This window comes from Platichthys flesus, chromosome 15 (genome assembly GCF_949316205.1).
Source record: "Platichthys flesus chromosome 15, fPlaFle2.1, whole genome shotgun sequence".
In the NCBI taxonomy this organism is placed as follows: Eukaryota; Metazoa; Chordata; class Actinopteri; order Pleuronectiformes; family Pleuronectidae; genus Platichthys; species Platichthys flesus.
In genome coordinates this window covers 675,526-701,746 of record NC_084959.1, presented here as the reverse complement: position 1 = coordinate 701,746, position 26,221 = coordinate 675,526, and the positions used below count along the sequence as shown (strand labels likewise).

Below are 26,221 nucleotides of genomic sequence, written 5' to 3'. Positions count from 1 at the left end.
GGCAGAGGCCAGCGTTTCACGTCAAATTCATTCAAACTAGATTTTGTTGAGAAAGTGACTCATCTCACAGAAGTTTGTTCAAGTGTTTGTGATCAGTTTGGTTTGAGCAGTTGTTTGATGATATAAAAACAGGCTGAGCCGTCATGATTGACAGCTGACACTGACTCAGGATTGGTTGAACAGATTTCTATAAATAAATCTTTGTGGTGGAGATAAATACTTTAAAATCAACTTCATACAGGCGAGTTCATTTAATTTTCCAGCTGTAGCTAGCTACAAATAAGCTAGCATTAGCTCTATATTGAAACTGTTAAACAAGATGTCAGTTTATCAGTAAAAACTGATTCATGCTCTTTGTCTTTCTAATTCAACAAACCTTCATCCGTTTAAACCAAAATACATTCACTTCATCTCCTGACACATGAAACGGAAATAAACCAAAAATAAAGTTTATTATATAAACAGATATATTTTCAAAATCGGAGTGCAAGAAAAGAATCAGGATCACGTTCCCTCATCTATCAAAGATATGTTTCACAAACAAGATGGTTCACTCTGATCTCTGGTAAGTTTAACACCATACATTAAATACCTCATAATGAGTCATGAAGTTATTATAAATGTTGAAGGACTATTTTTGTGATCTGAGCATCACTGTTCCACTCTGATTCATCACGAGAAATTAAATATTAAAATGAAATCGGTTTCATGTTCCCTCAGTAGCAGCTGCTTCAGTTGGTCTCTGTGGTGCTGGTCTCTGAGGACGAGCTGCTCCCCTCTGGACCCTCGCCGGTCGGGGACAGAGAGGTAATAGCCGGGGCCGAGGTGACATTGATTGGGACAACCCTCTCCTTCCCATCGCTAAGGCGCGCCTCCCTGGGCGCCTGGATCTGCAGCCGGCCTCCCGCCAGGGAGCAGCTGACAGTCTCAGGTTCAACGCCGTCCGGCAGGTCGAACTCCTGCCTGAACTCCTGACACCGGTACGAGTAGGAGCCCTTCCCGTCATCCTGCTTCTTCTCCGTCCTGCCGCTCACCCTCAGCTTCCTGCCCACCTGTTTGACGGACAGCTCCTCCGGGCTGAACTCCTTCGTGTCCAGGCTGAGGGCGAAGCGGCTGCCGTCCCGCCCCAGGTCCTGGAAGGCGATGGGCATGAAGACGCCCTTAGAGCAGGAGCTGCTGTCGATCTCGTCGAAGATCTTCTGGTGCAGCCTCTCCATGTGCTCGATGCTCTGCTTCACCTCCTGCATGTGGCGGATCATCTCCTGCTCCATGTGGTAGAAGAGTGGCCGGGTCTCGGGCCACAGGCTGCGGACGGGCCAGTGCAGGTCCAGGAAAGGCCTCATGGTGACGGGGGACGGCTGGAAGACGCTGGGACACAACATCCTGAGGTCTGTTGATCTCAAGTTCTGGTTTCAGATCAGCAGCTTCGGGCTCGAGTCTGTTGGTCTGTGTGATGTCCTGCCTCTCTGCTGGTTATATATACACACAGTGCTGGAAAGTTCCAGTGTGTGTGTGTGTGTGTTCACAGTCTAAATGCAGCTGGTATTCCTGCAGCCTGCTGCCACATGCCAACACATCTCAGCTTTGTTCTATTTCTGCTGCAGGATTCTGTCATAGTCTTTATAAAGCAGGTGAACACACACGTCTGTTTGCTGCAGAAACCAAATGAGTTCACTGAACCTGAGACTAAACCAACGGCTGAACTACAGAGGACACATCCAATAACATCAAAGTCAGGCTCAGTGGTCACATGACTCTGGTTATCAACTGGTTAAGTTAACTCAGGGTTTCTTCATCATGGTCTGAGCGCATGCACATGAAAGGGGCGAGGTTTACTGTGTATAACCAATCACAGACATGGACCGTTTGATTGACAGCAGAGCCTCATATTTCAAAAAGAAACATCAAACTGTTCTATAACCACGAGATTTCTTAAAAAGACGTCTGGACGTGAAGTGAAGAAGAATCTTGAAGAGAATCTTTCTCAGAGGACACACTGTCTCTGAGGACACACACTGTCTCAGAGGACACACACTGTCTCAGAGGACACACACTGTCTCTGAGGACACACACTGTCTCTGAGGACACACACTGTCTCAGAGGACACACTGTCTCTGAGGACACACACTGTCTCAGAGGACACACTGTCTCTGAGGACACACACTGTCTCTGAGGACACACACTGTCTCTGAGGACACACACTGTCTCTGAGGACACACACTGTCTCAGAGGACACACACTGTCTCAGAGGACACACACTGTCTCAGAGGACACACTGTCTCTGAGGACACACACTGTCTCAGAGGACACACACTGTCTCAGAGGACACACTGACTCTGAGGACACACACTGTCTCTGAGGACACACACTGTCTCAGAGCATCTGGTGTTTTGGGGACGGGATGAGTCTGGAGACATTGAGATGTTCTGGGTGAGTTAGAGATCAACTGAACCAACCAGACGTTGATTTAAACTTCCATTATCCGTCCCCTTAAGGAGCGTGTGCACCACACAACAGTGTAGAGTCACTGTGGTCAGTGTTTGAATCCGAGGGGGGGGGGGGGGGGACTATCTGTTACCTAATAAACGTATTTTTCACAGGATGAAGCTACTTGAAGGATCAAAGTATGAAGTATGAAAGTATGTGTGGTTCTCCTGTGCTAACACTCCCAGTACACCAGTACCAGTAAGTGAAGCAGATGAACTGTGATGCTACTGGTTGGTTGGTTGATGTAGACCAGACTGATATTTGACCAATAGAAACACTTTGTTATCACATTATCTTCTAACCACAAACTATTATTAGTTTAATATAACTAATTAAAGATGTAATGTAGAAGGACATATCAGTAACATGTGAGACACACAGTAACTTGTGACAGATGTTTCCAGCTGCAGAGGTTGACCTGAAGGGCGGGGCCCACACCGGCAGTCAGACAGGAAAACAACCAAATAAGGCTCGAGGAAGTGATGACGGAGCTGGAAGCTGGCCATGTGGCCTAGCGCCTATAACAGCTGAGCGGAGCCGTGACGCGTGCCTGGGGTTTCCGGTCATGGCGGCTGTCTGCTGCTGTCTGTGCTCTTTCGCCGGCCGCGGTCCAGCGGACAGACCGCGGCGCCGGTCCGAGCCCCGGACTGAAGCTGAAGCATGAGGCGCAGAGAGCGGAGCAGCTTCCGGGTTCAGACCGGTGTGCACGCTCACCGCTCGGTCCAAATATGGGCTTCCCTCGCGTCACATTTGGGAGCATACGTCACGCAGGAGCGTCTATAAAGAGCCGGCTTCATTCACAAAGTTCACAACATGACACGTTCACTGGACGCTGGGATTCCGCAGCTCCGCGTCCTGCACTAAACATCCAACACTTCTCCAGCGGGACCCGGAGCCGTCGAGCCTCCAGCCTCGGCTTCCCCCGAGACTCACGGCCCGCAGCAGCGTCCAACCCGACTCAGCGCCTCTCCGCCCGGCGCAGGAGCGGAGAGCGGCTCGGTCCTCCAGGAACAGCCCGGTGCTCTGCAGCTCCAGGAGCGGCCGCTGAGCTCCTCTAACGCCGCCTCCAGCTCTCCCTCCTCCGCAGAGATGGCAGCGACCAAAGCGGAGCTGCTGCGTTCCACCATGCAGATCTCAGAACCGCTGGCCGGCTTCCTGCCGCCGCTGTCCCCGCTGGACGGCTTCCACAAGCTGGAGGAGCTGCACATGCTGCTGCAGAACGCCGCGGCCGCAGCGGAGGGAGCCGGAGAGTACGGAGGTGAGGAGCCCGGAGAGTGGGGGAGAGGAGCTGGGACAGAGGAGGGAGAGAGGGAGAGAGGAGCCGGGACAGAGAGGGGAGAGAGGGTGGTGAGGAGAGGAGCCGGGAGAGAGAGGGAGGTGAGGAGCCCGGTGAGTGGGGGAGAGGAGCTGGGACAGAGAGGGGAGAGAGGGTGGTGAGGAGAGGAGCCGGAAGAGAGAGGGAGGTGAGGAGCCCGGAGAGTGGGGGAGAGGAGCTGGGACAGAGGAGGGAGAGAGGGAGGAGAGGAGCCGGGACAGAGAGGGGAGAGAGGGTGGTGAGGAGAGGAGCCGGGAGAGAGAGGGAGGTGAGGAGCCCGGTGAGTGGGGGAGAGGAGCTGGGACAGAGAGGGGAGAGAGGGTGGTGAGGAGAGGAGCCGGAAGAGAGAGGGAGGTGAGGAGCCCGGAGAGTGGGGGAGAGGAGCTGGGACAGAGGAGGGAGAGAGGGAGGAGAGGAGCCGGGACAGAGAGGGGAGAGAGGGTGGTGAGGAGAGGAGCCGGGAGAGAGAGGGAGGTGAGGAGCCCGGTGAGTGGGGGAGAGGAGCTGGGACAGAGGAGGGAGAGAGGGAGAGAGGAGCTGGGACAGAGAGGGGAGAGAGGAGCTGGGGGAGAGAGGGAGGTGAGGAGCCCGGAGAGTGGGGGAGAGGAGCTGGGACAGAGAGGGGAGAGAGGGGGAGAGGAGCTGGGACAGAGGAGGGAGAGAGGGAGAGAGGAGCCGGGACAGAGAGGGGAGAGAGGAGCTGGGGGAGAGAGGGAGGTGAGGAGCCCGGAGAGTGGGGGAGAGGAGCTGGGACAGAGAGGGGAGAGAGGGAGAGAGGAGCTGGGAGAGTGGGGGAGAGGAGCTGGGACAGAGGAGGGAGAGAGGGAGAGAGGAGCTGGCGGGGAGAGGGAGGTGAGGAGCCCGGAGAGTGGGGGGAGAGAGGAGCTGGGACAGAGGAGGGAGAGAGGGGGAGAGGAGCTGGGACAGAGGAGGGAGAGAGGAGCTGGGAGAGTGGGGGAGAGGAGCTGGGACAGAGGAGGGAGAGAGGGAGAGAGGAGCTGGCGGGGAGAGGGAGGTGAGGAGCTGGGACAGAGGAGGGAGAGAGGGAGAGAGGAGCTGGGACAGAGGAGGGAGAGAGGAGCTGGGACAGAGGGGGGTATTATTGTAAATAATAATTATAAATGTAACGTCAATAATATTAAATTCATTATTGTTGCTGTTAATATTGATAATGAATGATAATCCTTATTATTTATTATTGTTGTTATTAATAATAAACAAAGGAATGATGAGGCCAACAGTCAGTGCACTAGCTCCACCCCCCTCAGGTGTGTCAGGTCTACTTCCTGTTTCCTGACCTCCTGTTCTTCTTCTCTCAGATTCTCTGTTGGAGTTCCCGGACTTCCCCCCTACCACCCCCCGCCTCCCCCCTCTGGCCTACAGTGGTCGTTTCACCTTCGAACCGTCCGGCGGTGTCAGCGCCCTCTGGGCGGAGCCTCTGCTCAACCTGTTCACGGGGTTGGTCAACATGGCAGCTCCTCCCCCTGCAGCCAGCAGCCTCTCCGCCCCTTCATCGTCAGTGACATCATCAGTGACATCATCGACGCTGTCCCAGCAGAGCTTCAGCTGTGTCTCCGCTGACGTGGCCTCGGTCTTCTCCCCCCCGCCGCCGTTCACCTCCGACCTCCTCCCCCCCCCCGCCGGCTCTCAGCAGAACCCTCAGACCTTCCGGCCACATGGCCCCCCTCCTGCCTACCCCGCCTCCAGGCCTGAGCCGGCCTCCCTGGCGGGGCCGGTGCTCCCGGACTACCTCCTGTCGCAGCAGGACGACGATCTGGGTCTGAACCGGGACCAGAAGCCCGTGCTGCCGCAGACCCTGAACCCTCAGCTCACGCCGCTGTCCACCATCAAAGCCTTCTCCTCGCAGATCCAGACCCAACCTCCTGGCTCCGCCTACCAGCTCACCAAGTCCGGTCGAACCAGGAAGTCCCCTGTGGGCAGGCTGTGCAAGACTCCGCCTCACGAGCGCCCGTACGCCTGCCCCGCCGACGGCTGCGAGCGCCGCTTCTCCCGGTCCGATGAGCTGACGCGTCACGTGCGTGTGCACACGGGCCAGAAGCCGTTCCAGTGCCGCATCTGCATGCGAAGCTTCAGCCGCAGTGACCACCTGACCACGCACATCCGCACGCACACCGGGGAGAAGCCGTTCGCCTGCACCGAGTGTGGACGCAAGTTCGCCCGCAGCGACGAGCGCAAGCGCCACGCCAAGATCCACCAGAGACAGCAAGAGCGCAAGAGTGACAGGAGCTCCGCCCCTTCTGCCCCCCTCCCCGTCACAACACCACCCGCCTACTCCTACACTCACACCTCCTTGCCCTGCTCCCCCTACACCTCCTCCGCTCACAGCTCCCCCTCCCTCTCCAACCCACTCTTCACCTCCTCCCTCTGCATGCAGGCAGCCTCCCCCTGCTTCACCTCCCCCTCCTCCCCCCACCTGTACGCCTCCTCCTGCTCCTCGCCGACCGCGAGTCCTCGGTCGGAGCTCCCCTCCCCAAACAGCTCCAGCCTCTGCTGATAAACCCGAAGTCCGCCGTGACCTTTGACCTCAGACTGAAACTTTAACCTGATCAGCACCTTTCAGATAAACACTTTATTTTTGTGTTTGTCCAGTGTTGACGAGGTCAAAGGTCGATAGCCGTGTGCAGCAGAGCAGCCGACGCGTGTTTGAGTCCGTCTGAAAATCAGAACCAAACTTTAATCTTCAGCACAAAAAGCTCTGGACCAAAGTGCAGAATGTAGAGACTTGATGCTCTGTGATTGTGTTTCTTTATGAAGTTTACACGTTGTGTTCATTCATGAACACAAGTCTTCACCTACTGAGTAGGTCAGTGTTATATACTGAACATGTTTCTACTTCAGAGACGAGAATAAAACGTCTAAATCCAGCTGCTGCTCGTGTTAAGATCCTCTGTGTGAGTTTCTGGAGCTTTTGATGCTTTCACGTGGTTTTCATCAAACTGTCGATCTCATCACAGTCAGATGATGTGTGAATTGAGTCGGGTAAATATGAAATCTAAACATGAAACTGATTTTAATATTTGACCTCACAACAGAAACTGATGAAAATAATGAAGATAAAATAAAGTTTGAAAGTTCAAAAAGTCAGTTTTAAAGTGCAGACTGCAGATTATAGTTTTAATGAACCCACACCTTCATTTAAATCATGTTTATCTCACATTATGAGGATGAAAAATACACATGTGAATGTTTGAAAATGTAGGCTCCCTGAACAACCTCCAAAACACACACACACACACACACACACACACACACACACGTCTATCTCACATGAACCTAAAGCCAGATGTGGACCAAACCAAATGTCTTCCCTCTGCAGGGTGTGACACAGAAGGAGAAACACACACACACAGACACACACACACAGACACACACACACACTCACTCCAGTCTGGCCTGCCATTCCTGTCCGTTGACTTATTATGTCACAGTACACGCACACAGACACACACACACTGTGTCTGGGCGTCCCGCCAGTTAAGAGGAGGCCGGGCCAACAGGAAGCTCCTTATAGGGGCATCAGGAAGTCCACTGCTCAGACAGGAAACACCATATTTAGTGTTTAGTCGGTTTTCCGGCAGTGTTCACACACACACACACACACACACAGACTTGTTCCACAGAAAAAGTTTAGTGAGTAATTCATTTGATTTTTAGTTGTGTGTTTGACAACAATACACAATTTAGAGAACTACACAACTGAAATATACCATGTTATGTAAAATACTGTGTTGACAAAGGAGACTGTCCGTTCCTCCACTGGACCTGCTGAAGGTTCCGGGTTCGAGTCCGTGGAAGTTGAAGACTTTGAAGACTTAGTGAAGTATTGTGATTCTGAAGCTGAAACAGAACCTCCGTGATCGTATGTGTCTGAACTTCAGTGATAATGTTGAAGACGCCAGCAGACTGTCAACTCAATATAAAATAACCTCCTGGTGAATTTATGAACCATCGCTCCCTGGGGCTGTAGTGGTGACTGTCCCGGCCTGTCAGCCAATCAGATTGCAACATTCCTTAGTATAATCTTTTTACTTTGTATATCATCAGGTACTTATCAAGTTTCCTTGAGGTGTCGTTAAGTGAAGCTGACGCTAATTAACAGCACAGAAGAAGAAACGTGACGGACTGATGTGCCCATCATTTATCTGATCCTTCATCGAACCCTCTTCCCTCCGTTAGACAACACAACTCACACGTGAAGAAGAGTACTGCGGCTGTACTTCTTCTTCACTCACTGGATTTGAAGGAATAGAAACGGATCTGAAGCGGTTACAGCGCCAAAATGTCCAGTGGCCGGGAGGCGCATTACATCCATAGTGGTTTAGGACCATAGATATATATATAAAGGCTTTGGACCATAGATATATATATAAAGGCTTTATATATATATCTATGCTTAGGACTACCATAGATAAGGGATGGGAAACGGTTCCTGGCTCCTGTGCGGGCTTTTATGCATCTTTGAATTTCTAGGTTTATGTTTTGGATCATTTTACTTTAATCTTGAATCTTAAACCAAAATACAAATTAACTCTTGTTTCCCTTGTTATCTATCTTAAAAATTAAGACTTTGACTTCACTCAACACAGATAATAGACACAAACTCTTCAGGTCTTTATTTATGATTTGTTTGAGACCTCAGTGAAAACTTCCATCACAAAAATCAATGTTTACTGTATGACCTCATTAATAGGAGTCCTTAGTGCAGTTATGAGTGAAACATCTTTACACAGAGACGTGACAGTGTCATGTCCACCTTTTCATTTCAACAAGACATTTGCAACAGTTGTCAATTGACAAGGGAGGTACAGTGTCCGTCAGATCTTTAATGTCCTAATGAATTGTTGTCATTCTTCCATTAGAAACTATTTTCCATGTAAATTTCAGGTCACGTCTTTCGTCCGACAGGGTCCACAGGTCGTTGAACTGTGCATGACGTCATTTTCTGAATTCTTCATGACATCATGTGATGGGGAATGTTTCTGACCAATGAGAGCTTCGGATTGTAGGACTCCTACAGTGCGTTGATGAGTTATATGTTCACACACACACACACACACACACACACACACACACACACACACACACACACAGCTTTGTCCAACTTATTGTCCAACGTTCTCTTCTGTGGTCGGTGGTCAGACGTAGACGGTCTGTGGTCGGTGGTCAGTGGTAGACGGTCTGTGGTCGGTGGTCAGACGTAGACGGTCTGTGGTCGGTGGTCAGTGGTAGACGGTCTGTGGTTAGTGGTCAGTGGTAGACAGTCTGTGGTTAGTGGTCAGTGGTAGACAGTCTGTGGTTAGTGGTCAGTGGTAGACGGTCTGTGGTCAGTGGTCAGTGGTAGACGGTCTGTGGTTAGTGGTCAGTGGTAGACGGTCTGTGGTTAGTGGTCAGTGGTAGACGGTCTGTGGTTAGTGGTCAGTGGTAGACGGTCTGTGGTCAGTGGTCAGTGGTAGACGGTCTGTGGTCAGTGGTCAGTGGTAGACGGTCTGTGGTTAGTGGTCAGTGGTAGACGGTCTGTGGTCGGTGGTCAGTGGTAGACGGTCGTTGGTCAGTGGTAGACGGTCGTTGGTCAGTGGTAGACGGTCTGTGGTCGGTGGTCAGTGGTAGACGGTCTGTGGTCAGTGGTCAGTGGTAGACGGTCTGTGGTTAGTGGTCAGTGGTAGACGGTCTGTGGTTAGTGGTCAGTGGTAGACAGTCTGTGGTTAGTGGTCAGTGGTAGACGGTCTGTGGTCAGTGGTCAGTGGTAGACGGTCTGTGGTTAGTGGTCAGTGGTAGACGGTCTGTGGTCGGTGGTCAGTGGTAGACGGTCGTTGGTCAGTGGTAGACGGTCGTTGGTCAGTGGTAGACGGTCTGTGGTCGGTGGTCAGTGGTAGACGGTCTGTGGTCAGTGGTCAGTGGTAGACGGTCTGTGGTTAGTGGTCAGTGGTAGACGGTCTGTGGTCGGTGGTTAGTGGTAGACGGTCTGTGGTTAGTGGTCAGTGGTAGACGGTCTGTGGTCGGTGGTCAGTGGTAGACGGTCTGTGGTCGGTGGTCAGTGGTAGACGGTCTGTGGTCAGTGGTCAGTGGTAGACGGTCTGTGGTTAGTGGTCAGTGGTAGACGGTCGTTGGTCAGTGGTAGACGGTCTGTGGTCGGTGGTCAGTGGTAGACGGTCTGTGGTCGGTGGTCAGTGGTAGACGGTCTGTGGTCAGTGGTCAGTGGTAGACGGTCAGTGGTCGGTGGTCCCCTGTGTTTGGAGGGTCTCTAGTCCAGAGTGTAGATGTTCTCTTGGACCGGTCGTCTCATGCGGATCTCATAAATGATGTGAGGAGGTTCTTCAGAGGAGAAACTGGAGGACAAACAGATGAGATCACATGACTGATCACATGACTGATCACATGACTGAGGAGGATCGAACCACCCAGAAGGTTCCAGAACCTTTAGTCCAGGAACTTTTCAACTCAAAGGCTCCTTAGGTGAGTGCTACAAGCAGTTCCACTCCTGTCCAGCAGGTGGTGGAAGTAGTAGACTGTACAACAAAGACGACATAAACAGGCAAGCAGTTTTTGGAAAGTGCAAAAATTAGACTTCTGTTTGATACTCACCAGTTTAACAATTATTGTCGTTAAAGATAAACTTGTAGATTTTAGGTTTTCAATGATGAAAGTTCAACATGAAAGAAAATGTCAATATCCGAACATGTCTTTGTGTTTTAAACTCACCAGCCGGTCGGTAAGGCTCTGCTGTGAACTCCACCTGCAGAAGAAGAGTTGATCCACAGGAATCACGTGAGAATCATATTGAGAAGCAACTTATGAGTCGTGGATTGAGTTTGAACTGAACGTACGTCTGAAGGCCAGGAAGAGGAACACTGAGGCCAAGGTCAACAGCACAGTGAGGGAGAGAGAGAGCACGGTCACATTAATGTGAAGAGAGAGAGAGGGTAGAGAGTCCTCCACCTGGCACAGAGAGAGAGGGGGGGGGGGAGCAGAGTCATATTAATGTGAAGAGAGAGAGAGAGACAGAGAGAGAGACAGAGAGAGAGAGGGAGAGAGAGAGAGAGAGCACGGCCACATTAATGTGAAGAGAGACGGAGAGAGAGAGAGAGAGAGAGAGAAAGAGAGAGAGAGAGAGGGGGGGGGTCTGGATTTAACCTTATAATACTTCAAATGTACTAATATCAAAACTCTGTAGACATCTAAACCATCTTCTACTTTAACCTGATTCTTCTCACCATGAATCATTTTATGTGTGATTGTGTGAAGTTGTAGAACCACTGTGTGTATCAGTTTGTTCCTCTTCTGTGATTTCATGTGATGACTGATAAAGATTCTCTCTCTGTTCAGTTCCCTCCAGAGACGATGAGATGAACCTCAGAGGCTCCCTGAAGCTTCCAGGACGGACACCTGTCCCTCCTGACGGACACCTGTCCCTCCTGAAGGACACCTGTCCCTCCTGAAGGACACCTGTCCCTCCTGAAGGACACGTGTCCCTCCTGACGGACACCTGTCCCTCCTGACGGACACGTGTCCCTCCTGACGGACACGTGTCCCTCCTGACGGACACCTGTCCCTCCTGACGGACACCTGTCCCTCCTGAAGGACACATGTCCCTCCTGAAGGACACATGTCCCTCCTGAAGGACACCTGTCCCTCCTGACGGACACCTGTCCCTCCTGAAGGACACATGTCCCTCTTGACGGACACCTGTCCCTCCTGACGGACACCTGTCCCTCCTGAAGGACACCTGTCCCTCCTGAAGGACACATGTCCCTCCTGACGGACACCTGTCCCTCCTGAAGGACACCTGTCCCTCCTGAAGGACACCTGTCCCTCCTGAAGGACACATGTCCCTCCTGACGGACACCTGTCCCTCCTGACGGACACCTGTCCCTCCTGATGGACACGTGTCCCTCCTGACGGACACGTGTCCCTCCTGAAGGACACATGTCCCTCCTGACGGACACCTGTCCCTCCTGACGGACACCTGTCCCTCCTGAAGGACACATGTCCCTCCTGACGGACACCTGTCCCTCCTGAAGGACACCTGTCCCTCCTGAAGGACACCTGTCCCTCCTGACGGACACATGTCCCTCCTGAAGGACACATGTCCCTCCTGACGGACACCTGTCCCTCCTGATGGACAGGTCAGGTGACGGATATGAACACAGCTTCTGTTGCTTCACTCCACTTCCTGTTCTTTTCTGTGTTCCGGGGTTCACCAGTAGTGCCCCCTGCAGGTGGGTCACAGCAGGGTGGGGGGGGGGGGGGGGGGGACTCACAGGGCCGGGGCGCAGCAGCGTGGAGTTCCTCCTCAGAAGCTCCAGCTGAGTCGAGAGCAGAGTTTTCCAGTTCACTACGAAGAGTCGGAAAAAAGTTTACACCTGAGAACCACCACTGAAACAGTTCTTCTTCTATTCATGACTTTATGATCCTTCAGAGTTTAATCCACTCTCCAGGACCGAGCTGCTCAAACCACTGAGTCTCCATCGTGGATCAAACAACCTCCTTCAGAGAATGCTAAAGCAATGCATGCTGGGAACTACACATGGATCAGCTCAAGATGTCTGTGACCTGAAGGATCCTGATCTGACCTGTGGAGACCGGGTCTGTCCCCGTGGTGGTTGCAGGAGATGTTGGAACCGGAGCTGAGGATGAGACCAGAGGAACCGTAAAGTCTCGTGGGATCAGAGACAACTAGAGGATGATGTCCACATGTGACTTGAAGACGTGTGTCATGGCGCTCACCTTCCACTACTCTCAGGTTCATGATCACCTTCTTGTCGTTGAAGATCCCGTGGATGTCCACCCTGCAGCAGTACGGCCCGCTGTCGGTCCGCCGCACGTTCTCGATGTCCAGGTCCATCTGTCCGTCCAGGATGTCCCCCATCAGCCGGTAGCGGTCCTCCACCTGCAGGTTCAGAACAGACAGACTGTTTGGTTTGGTTTTCTGGTGAAGACGAGAAAACTAGAAAGGAGACAGACATCACATGACCTGATGTCCCCTGACCTGAGAGACCACGCCCGTCTCGTCCGTCTGCACCAGGACGTCTCTGCACCAGAAGGTTCCACAGCCGCGACCCCAGCAGGCCCGGCTCAGACCCCATCGCTTCACCGAGTACTGACAGGACAGGGAGGCCACGCCCCCCTCGGGCACCTGGAAACAGGACACATGTCCGCCTGCAGCAGACACACACACAGGTCACACATGTACGCAACAACACAGACACACACACAGGTCACACATGTACACAGCAGACACACACACAGGTCACACATATACACAACAACACAGACACACACACAGGTCCCACATGTACACAGCAACACAGACACACACACAGGTCACACATGTTCACAACAACAAAGACACACACACAGGTCACACATGTACACAACAACACAGACACACACACAGGTCACACATGTACGCAACAACACAGACACACACACAGGTCACACATGTACACAGCAGACACACACACAGGTCACACATATACACAACAACGCAGACACACACACAGGTCACACATGTAGAACAACAACACAGACACACACACAGGTCACACATGTACACAACAACACAGACACACACACAGGTCACACATGTACACAACAACACAGACACACACACAGGTCACACATGTACACAACAACACAGACACACACACAGGTCACACATGTACGCAACAACACAGACACACACACAGGTCACACATGTACACAACAACACAGACACACACACAGGTCACACATGTACACAGTAACACAGACACACACACAGGTCACACATGTACACAACAACACAGACACACACACAGGTCACACATGTACGCAACAACACAGACACACACACAGGTCACACATGTACACAACAACACAGACACACACACAGGTCACACATGTACACAGTAACACAGACACACACACAGGTCACACATGTACACAGCAACACAGACACACACACAGGTCCCACATGTACACAGCAACACAGACACACACACAGGTCCCACATGTACACAGCAACACAGACACACACACAGTTCACACATGTACACAGCAGACACACACACAGGTCACACATATACACAGCAACGCAGACACACACACAGGTCACACATGTACACAACAACACAGACACACACACAGGTCACACATGTTCACAACAACAAAGACACACACACGGGTCACACATGTACACAACAACACAGACCCACAGAGGAACACACGTCACACATGTAAACAACAACACAAAATATAAGCAATCAATCGAATCTGATTTGTATAGCCCATAATCACAATTCAAAATTTGTCTCCAAGGCTTTCACAAGGTGAGACGTCCTCTGTTCTTTACCCTCACCACGGGCAGATGATGTCACATCTTACACAGACACAGAAAAGACACAAGAGAGAGAAACCCTTCTGTTTTGTGTGTTTGTTTTTTGTAGTTTGTTATCAGGGTTGAAGATGTGGTGAAGATGAAGCTCGAGAGCTTCTCTAGAACCGTTCACACTGTTGTGATGTCATCAGACTCATGTGTGTTATGAGTTATGATATCAGCGCTCTGTGTCTCACCTGAAAGGAAGAAGAGGAAGATGATGAAGGTCTGAGACGATGGACAGCGGAGAGACGAGACGGCGGCCATGCTGTGTGTGTGTGTGTGTGTGTGTGTGTGTGTGTTTGGGCTCTGTCTAGTTAGACAACAACACAGTGTGACTCTGTGATGGAGCTGTGTGGGGGGGGCATTGAGGGAGGGGAGAGAGACACTGTTTCTGTGTGTGTGTGTGTCTGTAGTTATCAGGTTCAATACCATCGTTGTGAGGACATTTTGGTCGGTCCTCACTTTTTCAATGGACTGTTTGACGGTTAATACTTAGCTTTAGGGTTAGAATCCGGTTCAGGTCAGAGTTAGGCTTAGGTAAGGGGCTAGGTAATGTACTATGCCGATGATTGTACTCACTGAATAGAAGTACAAACGTGTGTGTGTGACATGAAGAAAGGGGAGGGGCCTGAGACGTATTTAAAACTTGTGAAAGGGGACGACACATCGACCCAGTGTGACATCATCCAGAAGAACACTGAAATCCCCAATCACACGATCACAGCTCTCTGCTGTTCTACTAAAGGAAGGAGATCCTGAGGACAGAAGGACTTTATCCGTCTGTAACACACACACACACACACACACACACACACACACACACACACAGGGACTGACTGTGTGGAGATGTCGTTGCCTCACAGACGACTCATTATTCACATCAAATATTCATTCTCCAGTTTTTTCTTTGGAAACTAAGAATCAGACGATTTAATTGGTAAATTGTAAAATTTGAAATCAACTTTATTTAAACGTTTCTACCTGAAGCAGCAGCTGGATGAAGTGAGTCTGAAGTGTGAGTGTGAACAAGAGAAAGTTTCCTCTTCTCTCCCTGAGCGTCTTTTCTCTGTGACTCTGCTGAGTGGGTTCCATCTCCTGAGAGAACAACTGACTGAGAGTCACAGACACAACCAGCTGCAGCTGAACTCAGATCAGTTCAAAACACTCTGAAGTTATTAACAACCAGAGTTTATCTCCAATATTCAGCAGGAAACTGTGAAACATGAAAGATTTGTTACAGCTGCAGCTCTTCAGGTTCAGGAAGCAGAGGATCATGGGTAATAACTACGACACACTCAACACATTGAATCACTTCATCAGACACAGAGACCAGTTCACACTGTTCATCAGTGATTTTGTATTAAATTGTATTATATATTTATGGGTTGGTATATGCATCAATATCTATACATGTATATATATGTATAGATATTGATGTATATTCTAGTGATGGTGAGATGAAGCTTCATGACTCTTTCCATCCAACTGGTTCACTCGTGGGCCGAAGCTTCATGTTGCTTCATTTGCTCCAGTGCGCCATCAAGTGGACAATACATGTAAAGCAGGCAGAGTGATTATAATGACACCATGGCTTTGACTTGAATAAATAAATGAAAGATGTTTGTGATGCCAATACATAAATGATGAAGTTATTAATATGGTGTCTGTCTTTATGATACAATTGAGGGGGCCAAAGGGAAAGTGGAACAGATCGTGCAGTGGGTTGTGATGTGAGTGTGCTCGTGTTATTAGAGACAACATGTAACACGTATAATAGGAACAACATTTTATTCATTTTTATTTAAAAATAACTTTTCCACAGAGCTGGCCTCACACAAGTCCTCTAGCATTACTCGACACACGCTTCGAAGCCTCCACCCGGAAGGACACATCACTACTGTTCATTTTTAAACTTCTTTAGAGAAAGAAAGAGATATTTATTAGTTATAGAACTTGTTTTGGTGAAGAAAGCTTATTGTCATTAGAGGGACTTTTATTCTGAAGATTGTTGTGTCCGGAAGTTGTTAGCCTGATGCCGGTGACACGGAGCAAAGTCCGGTGGTTTTATCCGGTAACGTTAAAGTGACGAGAAACAAAGTGTGTGGGTCCGGGTGGAGCAGCGGAGAGAAGCGGAGAGAAGCGGAGGAACTCATCTAAAGTCTCCATTACGGCTGGAGATCAGCGGAAGTACACACGCAGCTGCCGCTAGCTAGCTATGTGGTGACGCTGACAGGAAGAGCTCGAGCTCACGGGGGCTGAATGGCGTCGACGCGGGGCACCTGGTGGAGTCGACCCGGGCAGCAGTGAAGGTGAGCCCGCTACAAGCCGACTGTTAGCCCCGGAGCTAGCTGCTAGCTGCTAGCCTCAGTGCTAGCTGCTAGCATCGCCCACTGATGGGTGATAACAGTTCAAACTAATGACTCAGGGAAACTCGCTGGTTCACAGTTGACCAGTCTGAACTGGTCTAATGCAGATAATCCACCCAGTTAAAGACCCCGTGGCATAAACACGTGACACGTTCTGGGTTTATACATTAAACTAAACCACGTGATAACCTAATCTGAGTATAGGGTTAGAGTGATCACCATGGTAACCAGTGGACAGTGGGGGGGGGGGGGGGGGGCTGTTTACTGAAATGACTGATCCAGAACTGATACTGTGAAGAATGTAATAATCGGTATCTGTACTTGTGCAGATGCAGCATTGAGGACGTTGTATTGCATGCTGGGACATTGAGTTTCCCGTGGTCCCCTGACAGGATGCTCCAGGGGCCTTACGGGGGCCTGGACCGGGACCGGCCCCTGATCCGGCTGCCCTTCACCAGCTTCGCTGTGGCCACGGTGCTGCTCCCTCTGACCGGCCTCATCGCCTGCCTCCTCATCTCTCTGCTGTACCACTACGAGGACGCCACGTACACACACTGCCATGTAAGTCCTGTCCACACGCTGCGAAGAGGACGTCTCCTCTTCCTCCAGAAATGAAACCGAAGTATGTTCAACCTCGGTGATGACATCATGTCTCAGCTGTCAATCATGGTGTCTCGTCCTTTTTGTCTCAACACAAATCTGTGTGATAAGAACCACCTGAAATGATAGAAACCATCTTTGAGTTACATCTATTAATGTCTACTTAGATTATTATGGTTTGGTCCGAGTCCCCTCTGCTAACATGGAGGAGGCGGGGCTTATCGATCATCAATCACATTTGATTTGTATAGTCCCATATTCACAGGTCCCAGTTGTCTCATAGTCGTTAACAAGGTGAGACGTCCTCTGTTCTTCACCCTCAACAAGAGTCAAACTCCTGAGACCTAACACTCAATTAGTCCGTTTGCACTCTAATGAGCTCTGCTGCTGCTCACTCTGTGTTTGCACTCTGATTTATTGTCGCTCGCTCGTTTTCCTGCGCTGCAGCTTCAGCTCTCATCCCACTCCAGTTGAAAAGGTCCATAATGATGTGATTTCATGGAGACGACGAATCAAGTTCTCCTGTTTTGATGTTGATCATCAGAGTAGTAATATTTAACAAACATTATATAGTAGTGTGAGCAGCTTTAAGATAAAACTGTTCACTAATGTTTTTACATTTGAATTTTACTGTTGGTCATTATGTTTCAGCTCGTTTATTATTTTCAACGAAAAATAAAATAAAATTCTTTCTGAATTGAAGAGAAAAGAAACGTCTTCTTTTCACCACCAGGTGTCGAACTACCTCCCGTCCATCAGCGCCGCCATCAGCCGCATGCCGGAGCGCTACATCTGGCGCGGCTGCATCGGCCTTCACTCTGCCCCACGCTACCTGGTGGCCGTGGCCTACTTTAACTTCTACCGCAGCCGCTTTGCCAAGAGGCTGCTGGAGCTGCTGCTCAGCGGACTGGTTCTCCTCTGCAGCCTCACGGAGAACACGGGCCTGCTGCTGCTCACATACGTGTCGTCCACAGAAACGTACAGTGAGTAGCACCCGGTCAGCTGACCCAGCTCCTCCAGTCAGGAGTTAAACGTCAGAGGAGAGAGATCTAACGTGAGGTTGATGCCTCGTCTCCACTGCGAGGACGATCTTTATCACAGACTCATCAGAACTCGTTTCTCTGCAGGTCTTCATAAAAACGGATTCATCGTGTTTGTAGGGAGCTCGCTGCTGCACATGCTCATTACCTGCTGGCTGTGGCAGGTGATCAGGAGATACTGTGTGAACCCAGAGGTAAATGACCTTCTCACTGTCTGATGTAAGAGTTATTACCAGTCAAATCAATGTGAAGGTTTATTTTTACGTTTGCGTTGCTTTAATATGCGACATTGGGCGTGTCTGATGCTCGTCATAACGACAGCAACCAATCAGTTTCCTGCTCGAGACCCACAACATGGCGACCATTTCCACAGCTCTCATGGCTGACCTTAGAGAACAGGGGGATTCTCCACCTCCACAATCATCCTCCATTCTGACATTTGATTTCAGACACAACGTGTATTTGATAGTTTTGAAGGTGGTTTTATCTTAATGTTAATTTATTTTAGGATAATAAAATTAGTTATGTCAATAATGAGTAGCGTGACCTATTTGTATTGATATTCTTTATTTATAGATTTGCTAAACACTCTGGACATAGAACTACTTCAACCATCAGGACTTTTTGAAGCAGTGACGCCTCCTCATCTGTGGGGGGCGCTGCAGGCCAGTGAGAGCTTCATATCCACAGAAGGGTTTAAATGCTCTGCTGGAGGAAGTTCAGGTCTCAGTGTGTTGGAGGTTTGAAGACATTCAAGTCGAATATATATATATATTATATATATATATATTATATTACATAATAATTATTCTCCAGGAGCTTCAGTCGTCTCCAGATGTTAAACTGTAGTTCAGGCTCTCTCACTCGAGCAGCACATGGACAATCAAGTTCTGAGTTTAACATCTGACTCAAACTTTATTTTGGTTCTTCGTTGTTTCAGACACACAGACACACACACACTAACTCTTAAACCATCAGAATCTGAACAACAAAAGTAATAATAAGTAATAAAGATATGATTGAGGAATTTTGTTGCTCATGTTCAATTCTCTCTTTGTCTCTGTCACGCTGTGTCTTTCTCAGGAAGTGACATCATACAAATGGAAGGTGCGTCTCTTCCTGTTTAACGTGGGCTGTTGTCTGGCTGCAGCGTACTTCTTCAGACGCCACAACAAGTTCTGTGAGAGCGGAGGTACGTCTCTAGACTCAGCAGGGGTCAAAGTTCAGCTCATGATCGAGTTCACGACAGTCAGAGTTCCTCTCAACACATGAAAACCACTTCATCTCTCAGAGGTAGAGCCCAACACATGTTATCCCCACTTGTGTCTGCAGGGGGCGCTGTTGATAGTGTTGATTTGGAAGATGACGCTGATTCTGCAGCCTCTGACTTTTTAAGAAGCTAAAAGTTGAAGAATCCATCACCTGCAGATTATCTGTTGGTTTATTTTGTTCAGCAAGTGTCAAACTGGTCAGACTTTCATTCTTCAGGTTTTCAGTTTCAATTGATGAGACAATACATTTCTCTCTCTCTCTCTCTCTCTCTCTCTCTCTCTCTCTCTCCAGTCTACACCCTGTTCGCCCTGTTTGAATACCTGGTGGTTTTCTCCAACATGGCCTTCCACATGACGGCCTTCTGGGACTTCGGGAGCAAGGAGGTGATAGTGGCCACGCCCCCTGAGGACAAACGATACTGAACCTAACCCGAAGCCTTGAGTCAGATCGGACGTGGACCTGAGTCCAGCAGCTGCTGTGAAGACTGGAGCGACAGACGTGATGCTCACATGTCCAGTTAGTTCTGTCATGTGCTCAACGCAGGTTCTGAGACGAGACAACAATATGCTCAACATGAATCCTCTCTAATGATGACTCAGTGGCACAGCAAGTCAACCAAGGGTCCTCTGTGCAGGTGTATTTTTATATTGTATGATATGTATATTTGCGAGGACCATTTTAAACATCGACCTTACACAGTCGGGACCTTTTTGGAAAGTGAGGACATTTTGGCCGATCGTCACTTTCTCTCCGAGGCCGGTTAGAGGCTGAAGACTTGGTATTTATTCAGATGGTTAATGTGAGGGTGAGGGGCCGGACAAGCATCATGCTAATGACAGAAGTACAAGAATGTGTATGTGGACCGTAGATCACTTATTTTCTCAAAGACGGTTTCTGTCATCAGCAACATAGACTCTAACAAGTTAGCAAGCTAGCAGTTTGGTAACGTCAAACGAAAAGATGAGACTGTTCAGAGGTGTAATTAAAAGTTTGAAGAAATCTTAAAACGTATGTTAACTTCTTGACATCCATTGTTTCTGAAAACGTCAGCAAACAGGAAGTTGGCTTTGTTACTGCGGCTCAGTCCATGTTTGTTTATCAGGCGACTGTCGTGCATCACATTCAGCTGCAGACGAGGGACAGGAAGAGGAAGCTGATATCCTGAACTGACGGGAACAACTACACAAACCAAGGGGACGTCCACCTGATGATGCTCGTCCTCGTCCAACGCTTTGGTTCTGCTTCCATCAGCACATGTTTCTGAACCATAATAATGTGACATTTTCAGGAGTGTTTGTGGTTGAATTATTGAATCGTCTGACAACAACATGGTTTCAGGAAGTTGTTGTCTGAACTGGAGCAGAGACCTGGTGGAGGTGGTGACCAGGCCGGTTACCTTAGTAAAGGTTCTAACTACATTTTTACATCGAACTTCACATGAAGCTCCAAAACCTCTAAACAGCTGCTCAGGCTGACGGGCTCACATCCCACAGTCCTCATAACACATCTGGACAATATGATGGAAGACAAAGATTAGACCTGTTTTTAACTTCTCGTTTAATTTGTTATCAGTGAAGATGAAGATGAAAACCACAAACCCCCAAATATCTGTTCGTACTTGTACTCAGCTAAACACACCTGGAGCCCGGTACTGTTCAGGTCACGTGGTTGGTTTCTGTTCCCGTTTCTTTCTGCTCCTGAACACAACATCCTGTGAAGCTGCTCACATTTCATACACTTTCACTTTGTCTTCTTAATTAAATTCAGGTACTTTTACAAACATAAGACATCTCAGTCTGGGTAGTGGGGGGTCGGGTGGGGTCGGGTGGAGGCCCTACAGCAGGACGCAGGCCCTCTTGATGACGGTGGGCTGCGGGTTGAGGAAGGACCTCACAGCCTCGGCGAACACGTCCTTTATGCCGTCCTGGTTGAGGGCGGAACACTCCATGTAGCGGATGGCTTGGATCTGGCGGGCGAGGGTGGTGCCCTGCTGGGTGGTGATGGGCGACTGGTTCTGCTCCTTCAGCTTCTTCTGAGTGTCCGCGTCGTTTCGGAGGTCGCTCTTTGTGCCCACCAGGAGGATGGGCACGCCGGGACAATGGTGAGACACCTGATGATGGAGATTAACGATGGAGCTCAGTGAAGACGGAAATCAGTTTAACATCTTGAAAAGCAACTAATGCTTAGCATAAACACGTGGGACTTCACATGATGTTTGACCTCTGACCTCTGGGTGCCACTTGTGCTTGATGTTCTCGTACGACGCCGGGCTGGAGATGGAGAAGCAGACGATGAAGACGTTGGTCTGCGGGTAAGACAGTGTCCTCAGCCGGTCGTACTCCTCCTGACCTGCCGTGTCCCACAGGTTCAGACTGATGATCCTGCCGTCCAACGTCACCTGAATACACCAAACACACACGCATGACACTCAGTGACTGACGATCAGCAGACACACACACACACACACACACACACACACACACACCTGGCTGCTGTAGTTGTCAAACACAGTTGGGATGTACTCTTTTGGAAATGCTCCAGTGGTGTAAGAGATGAGGAGGCAGGTCTTCCCCACAGCACCATCACCCACAACCACACACTTTATAGTCTGCATGATGACCTCTGACCTTCAGTGACCTGCAGCACGCACTAACACACACAAACACACACAGAAACTATCACAGGTTTGAATTGAATCCAACCAACTTTATTTTGTTATCAGAAGAGAGAATGACCTGAGTTTACCTTGGGAGCGTCTGATTGGTTGTTTCTTGCTGCAATAGACGCTTCAGTTTGGTTCAGTTAACACAGTTTGTTCAGAAACACGTGACGTCCCATCGTCTCACTGCAGAGACAAAGAGAGAGAGAGAGAGAGAGACAGAGAGAGAGAGAGAGAGAGAGACAGAGAGAGACAGAGAGAGAGACAGAGACAGAGACAGAGAGAGACAGGAGGAAGTCAGTATCTGTGTTTATGGAAATTATCTGCAGAGGGAAACGCTCTCCAAACAAAGCAGAGATCTTATCCTGCACCACACACACACACACACACACACACACACACACACACACACACACACACACACACACACATAAACACACACACACATTCAAATACATAGATTTGAATGTATGCGTGTGTGTGACTCAGTGTGAATAAACTAAGACACTATTTACTTGTTTATGATTTTCTATCTTTTTTCATCCCTATTAACTTTAGCTGCACTGTTAGAGGTGGTGTTAGAGTCTCTCAGGTGGAGTTAGTTTCTCAGGTGGTGTTAGAGTCTCTCAGGTGGAGTTAGAGTCTCTCAGCCAGAGTTAGAGTGTTAGAGTCTCTCAGTTGGAGCTAGTCTCTCAGGGGGAGTTAGTCTCTCAGGTGGTGTTAGAGTCTCTCAGGTGGAGTTAGTCTCTCAGGTGGAGTTAGAGTCTCTCAGCCAGAGTTAGAGTGTTAGAGTCTCTCAGTTGGAGCTAGTCTCTCAGGTGGAGTTAGTCTCTCAGGTGGTGTTAGAGTCTCTAAGGAGGAGTTAGCCTTTCAGGTGGAGTTACAGTCTCTCAGGAGGAGTTAGTCTCTCAGGTGGTGTTAGTCTCTCAGCCGGAGTTAGAGTGTTAGAGTCTCTCAGTTGGAGCTAGTCTCTCAGGTGAAGTTAGAGTCTCTCAGGTGGAGTTAGTCTCTCGGGTGGAGTTAGTCTCTCGGGTGGAGTTAGCGTCTCTCAGGTGGAGTTAGTCTCTCAGGTTGTGTTAGAGTCTCTCATGTGGAGTTAGAGTCTCTCAGGTGGAGTTAGTCTCTCAGGTGGAGTTAGAGTCTCTCAGCCAGAGTTAGAGTGTTAGAGTCTCTCAGTTGGAGCTAGTCTCTCAGGTGGAGTTAGTCTCTCAGGTGGTGTTAGAGTCTCTCAGGAGGAGTTAGCCTTTCAGGTGGAGTTACAGTCTCTCAGGAGGAGTTAGTCTCTCAGGTGGTGTTAGTCTCTCAGCCGGAGTTAGAGTGTTAGAGTCTCTCAGTTGGAGCTAGTCTCTCAGGTGAAGTTAGAGTCTCTCAGGTGGAGTTAGTCTCTCGGGTGGAGTTAGTCTCTCGGGTGGAGTTAGCGTCTCTCAGGTGGAGTTAGTCTCTCAGGTGGAGTTAGTCTCTCAGGTTGTGTTAGAGTCTCTCAGGTGGAGTTAGAGTCTCTCAGGTGGAGTTAGTCTCTCAGGTGGAGTTAGAGTCTCTCAGCCAGAGTTAGAGTGTTAGAGTCTCTCAGTTGGAGCTAGTCTCTCAGGTGGAGTTAGTCTCTCAGGTGGTGTTAGAGTCTCTCAGGAGGAGTTAGCCTTTCAGGTGGAGTTACAGTCTCTCAGGAGGAGTTAGTCTCTCAGCCGGAGTTAGAGTGTTAGAGTCTCTCAGTTGGAGCTAGTCTCTCAGGTGAAGTTAAAGTCTCTCAGGTGGAGTTAGTCTCTCGGGTGGAGTTAGTCTCTCGGGTGGAGTTAGCGTCTCTCAGGTGGAGTTAGTCTCTCAGGTGAAGTTAGAGTCTCTCAGGTGGAGTTAGTCTCTCGGGTGGAGTTAGTCTCTCAGGTGGAGTTAGTCTCTCAGGTTGTGTTAGAGTCTCTCAGGTGGAGTTAGAGTCTCTCAGGTTGAGTTAGTCTCTCAGCCGGAGTTAGAGTGTTAGAGTCTCTCAGTTGGAGCTAGTCTCTCAGGTGGAGTTAGTCTCTCAGGTGGTGTTAGAGTCTCTCAGGAGGAGTTAGCCTTTCAGGTGGAGTTACAGTCTCTCAGGAGGAGTTAGTCTCTCAGGTGGAGTTAGAGTCTCTCAGGTGGAGTTAGTCTCTAAGGTGCAGTTAGAGTCTTTCAGGTGGAGTTAGTCTCTCAGGTGCAGTTAGAGTCTCTCAGGTGGAGTTAGTTTCTCGGGTGCAGTTAGAGTCTCTCAGGTGGAGTTAGTCTCTCGGGTGGAGTTAGTCTCTCAGGTGCAGTTAGAGTCTTTCAGGTGGAGTTAGTCTCTCAGGTGCAGTTAGAGTCTCTCAGGTGGAGTTAGTTTCTCAGGTGGTGTTAGAGTCTTTCAGGTGGAGTTAGTCTCTCAGGTGGAGTTACCTCAGCCGGAGTTAGAGTGTTAGAGTCTCTCAGTTGGAGCTAGTCTCTCAGGTGAAGTTAGAGTCTCTCAGGTGGAGTTAGTCTCTCGGGTGGAGTTAGAGTCTCTCAGGTGGAGTTAGTCTCTCAGGTGGTGTTAGTCTCTCAGGTGGTGTTAGAGTCTCTCAGGTGGAGTTAGTCTCTCAGGTGCAGTTAGAGTCTCTCAGGTGGAGTTAGTCTCTCAGGTGCAGTTAGTCTCTCGGGTGGAGTTAGAGTCTCTCAGGTGGAGTTAGTTTCTCAGGTGGTGTTAGAGTCTCTCAGGTGGAGTTAGTCTCTCGGGTGGAGTTAGTCTCCTCGTCTCTGCTTCAGTTTGAGTTTCAGAGTTTCACAGACCAGGAGCAGGAACCATTTGAACGAGAACATTAAACTGAAGAAGATCAAGTTGCTCTAGTTTCTCTCCAGATGTCTGGATCCAGAGAGTGGTTCAGCCCAGACTCCGGGGACACTGACCCTCCCTCCGTCAGCTGATCTCATTCCTGCTGGAAGCTTCAACCTCTGATCTCACTGAGATGAACAGTAACATTTAGTCTAGTACAGTTAGTACAGCTGTGTGATACTTGTACTGAAGTATTTTCATCTGAAGACACCTCGTACTTTTTACTCCACTACATTATCTGACAAGTTACTTCAACATGAAAGTGTGATTCATCAACAACAGTGTTTAAGCTTCAGTGATGAATCAATGAACTCATCAGATCATGAGTCACTTTAACGTTACATGAATTTCAAGATTATTTCAGTTCATAGATTAATTACAAAGAGAATCCCCACATTAATCCACCATGAAAATATCAAGTGAACTCTCCTGATGAAACTTGTGTTTCATTATCAAATTTAAATGTTTCTTGTATTTCAGTGAAACACAGATATTGGTGAACTTTTAGTACCTGATGTGGAAACTTCTACCTTCTGACCTGTAACATTTACAGTATTATTCTGATATTCTTCATTTCTCTTATATTCTGTAAACTTTCACATTCTCTTACAGATGTTTACCTTTATTTTGAAAACCTTAAACATTTTCTTGAACAGCTGTTTAACAAACAAACAAGTTCAGCAGCTGATTCATTCACAGCTGCTGGCGTTGATGAAGGACCACACACACACACACACACACACACACTCACACACACTCACACACACACTCACACACACACACTAACACTCACACAGGTTATATTGAAGTTGTTAACATGCAGAGATGAAAGTGTTGAAACATGATCTTTTCAAACTGAGGTTTTTCCGACCCTGGAACTTTGTGAGGTTTTGTGTTTGAGCCTCGAGACTCTGAGACGTGACCGAGCTTCACTTTGAAGTGAGTCGTGATTTCATTAAGGAGAAATATTAGATGGAAATTTAACAAATCAAGGAAATTCCGTTGCCTCTGTACCTGTACTCTGTGTAATGACAATAAAATGTAATCCAATCCAATCCAAATTTATGACTTTTTGTTGACAAATGAAAAACTACATCAAATCCCTGTCCTGTGAACTGTCACACTGTGTCGCCCCCTGGTGTCCGTCTGTAGTATTGGTCATGAACCCCTCCTCCTCCATGTAACAGACGGGACATGGACCGAGATCAAATATCAAAGTAGATGTTGAACCTGGACTTCGATGACACGGCTCCAATCCACGATAACTATGCTGACTGCAAATTACATCCCCACCACTAGATGGC

General features: G+C 49.0%; 5 protein-coding genes across 7 annotated transcripts in view; 2 read left to right on the top strand and 3 right to left on the bottom strand.

Annotated features, from left to right (window-relative positions):
* Window positions 1-433: 433 nt before the first annotated feature.
* hspb9l (heat shock protein, alpha-crystallin-related, b9-like) lies at window positions 434-1,467 on the bottom strand. Its single transcript, XM_062406609.1, has one exon. The coding sequence runs from the start codon at window positions 1,380-1,382 to the stop codon at window positions 732-734; it is 651 nt and encodes a 216-aa protein (XP_062262593.1). The 5' UTR covers window positions 1,383-1,467; the 3' UTR covers window positions 434-731.
* Window positions 1,468-3,082: 1,615 nt separating this feature from the next.
* Window positions 3,083-6,687, top strand: LOC133969533 (early growth response protein 1-like). Its single transcript, XM_062406087.1, has 2 exons — window positions 3,083-3,745; window positions 5,122-6,687. Exons 1-2 carry the CDS (start codon window positions 3,577-3,579, stop codon window positions 6,315-6,317), a joined length of 1,365 nt encoding a protein of 454 aa, XP_062262071.1. The 5' UTR covers window positions 3,083-3,576; the 3' UTR covers window positions 6,318-6,687.
* Window positions 6,688-8,439: 1,752 nt separating this feature from the next.
* On the bottom strand, window positions 8,440-14,444 carry timd4 (T cell immunoglobulin and mucin domain containing 4). The gene is made up of 8 exons (XM_062406510.1): window positions 14,375-14,444; window positions 12,810-12,979; window positions 12,548-12,710; window positions 12,394-12,447; window positions 12,082-12,155; window positions 10,648-10,759; window positions 10,523-10,556; window positions 8,440-10,149 (listed from the first exon to the last, which is right to left on the bottom strand). The coding sequence occupies exons 1-8, from the start codon at window positions 14,442-14,444 to the stop codon at window positions 10,065-10,067; spliced, it is 762 nt and encodes a 253-aa protein (XP_062262494.1). The 3' UTR covers window positions 8,440-10,064.
* Window positions 14,445-16,206: 1,762 nt separating this feature from the next.
* pgap2 (post-GPI attachment to proteins 2) lies at window positions 16,207-20,465 on the top strand. 2 transcript variants are annotated; one of them, XM_062405974.1, is made up of 6 exons: window positions 16,207-16,489; window positions 16,939-17,107; window positions 17,880-18,129; window positions 18,274-18,380; window positions 19,270-19,378; window positions 19,750-20,465. In XM_062405974.1, exons 2-6 carry the CDS (start codon window positions 16,940-16,942, stop codon window positions 19,878-19,880), a joined length of 765 nt encoding a protein of 254 aa, XP_062261958.1. In that variant the 5' UTR covers window positions 16,207-16,489; window position 16,939; the 3' UTR covers window positions 19,881-20,465. The 2 variants fall into 2 exon arrangements, with proteins under 2 accessions (XP_062261958.1, XP_062261957.1); XM_062405973.1 differs by having other exon boundaries at window positions 16,876-17,107.
* Window positions 20,466-20,998: 533 nt separating this feature from the next.
* The window catches only part of rhogb (ras homolog family member Gb), a 7,537-nt gene continuing 2,314 nt past the window's right edge, over window positions 20,999-26,221 (bottom strand). Inside the window, exons 2-5 of one of the 2 annotated variants that reach the window (XM_062405975.1) lie at window positions 22,204-22,303; window positions 21,944-22,107; window positions 21,686-21,856; window positions 20,999-21,568 (exon numbers count right to left, since the gene is read on the bottom strand). In XM_062405975.1, the coding sequence (XP_062261959.1) occupies window positions 21,293-21,568; window positions 21,686-21,856; window positions 21,944-22,072 (576 nt within the window). In that variant the 5' untranslated portion in view covers window positions 22,073-22,107; window positions 22,204-22,303 and the 3' untranslated portion in view covers window positions 20,999-21,292. Of the gene's footprint in view, window positions 21,569-21,685; window positions 21,857-21,943; window positions 22,134-22,203; window positions 22,304-26,221 lie in introns of those variants that run through there. The other variant, XM_062405976.1, reaches the window with a different exon arrangement.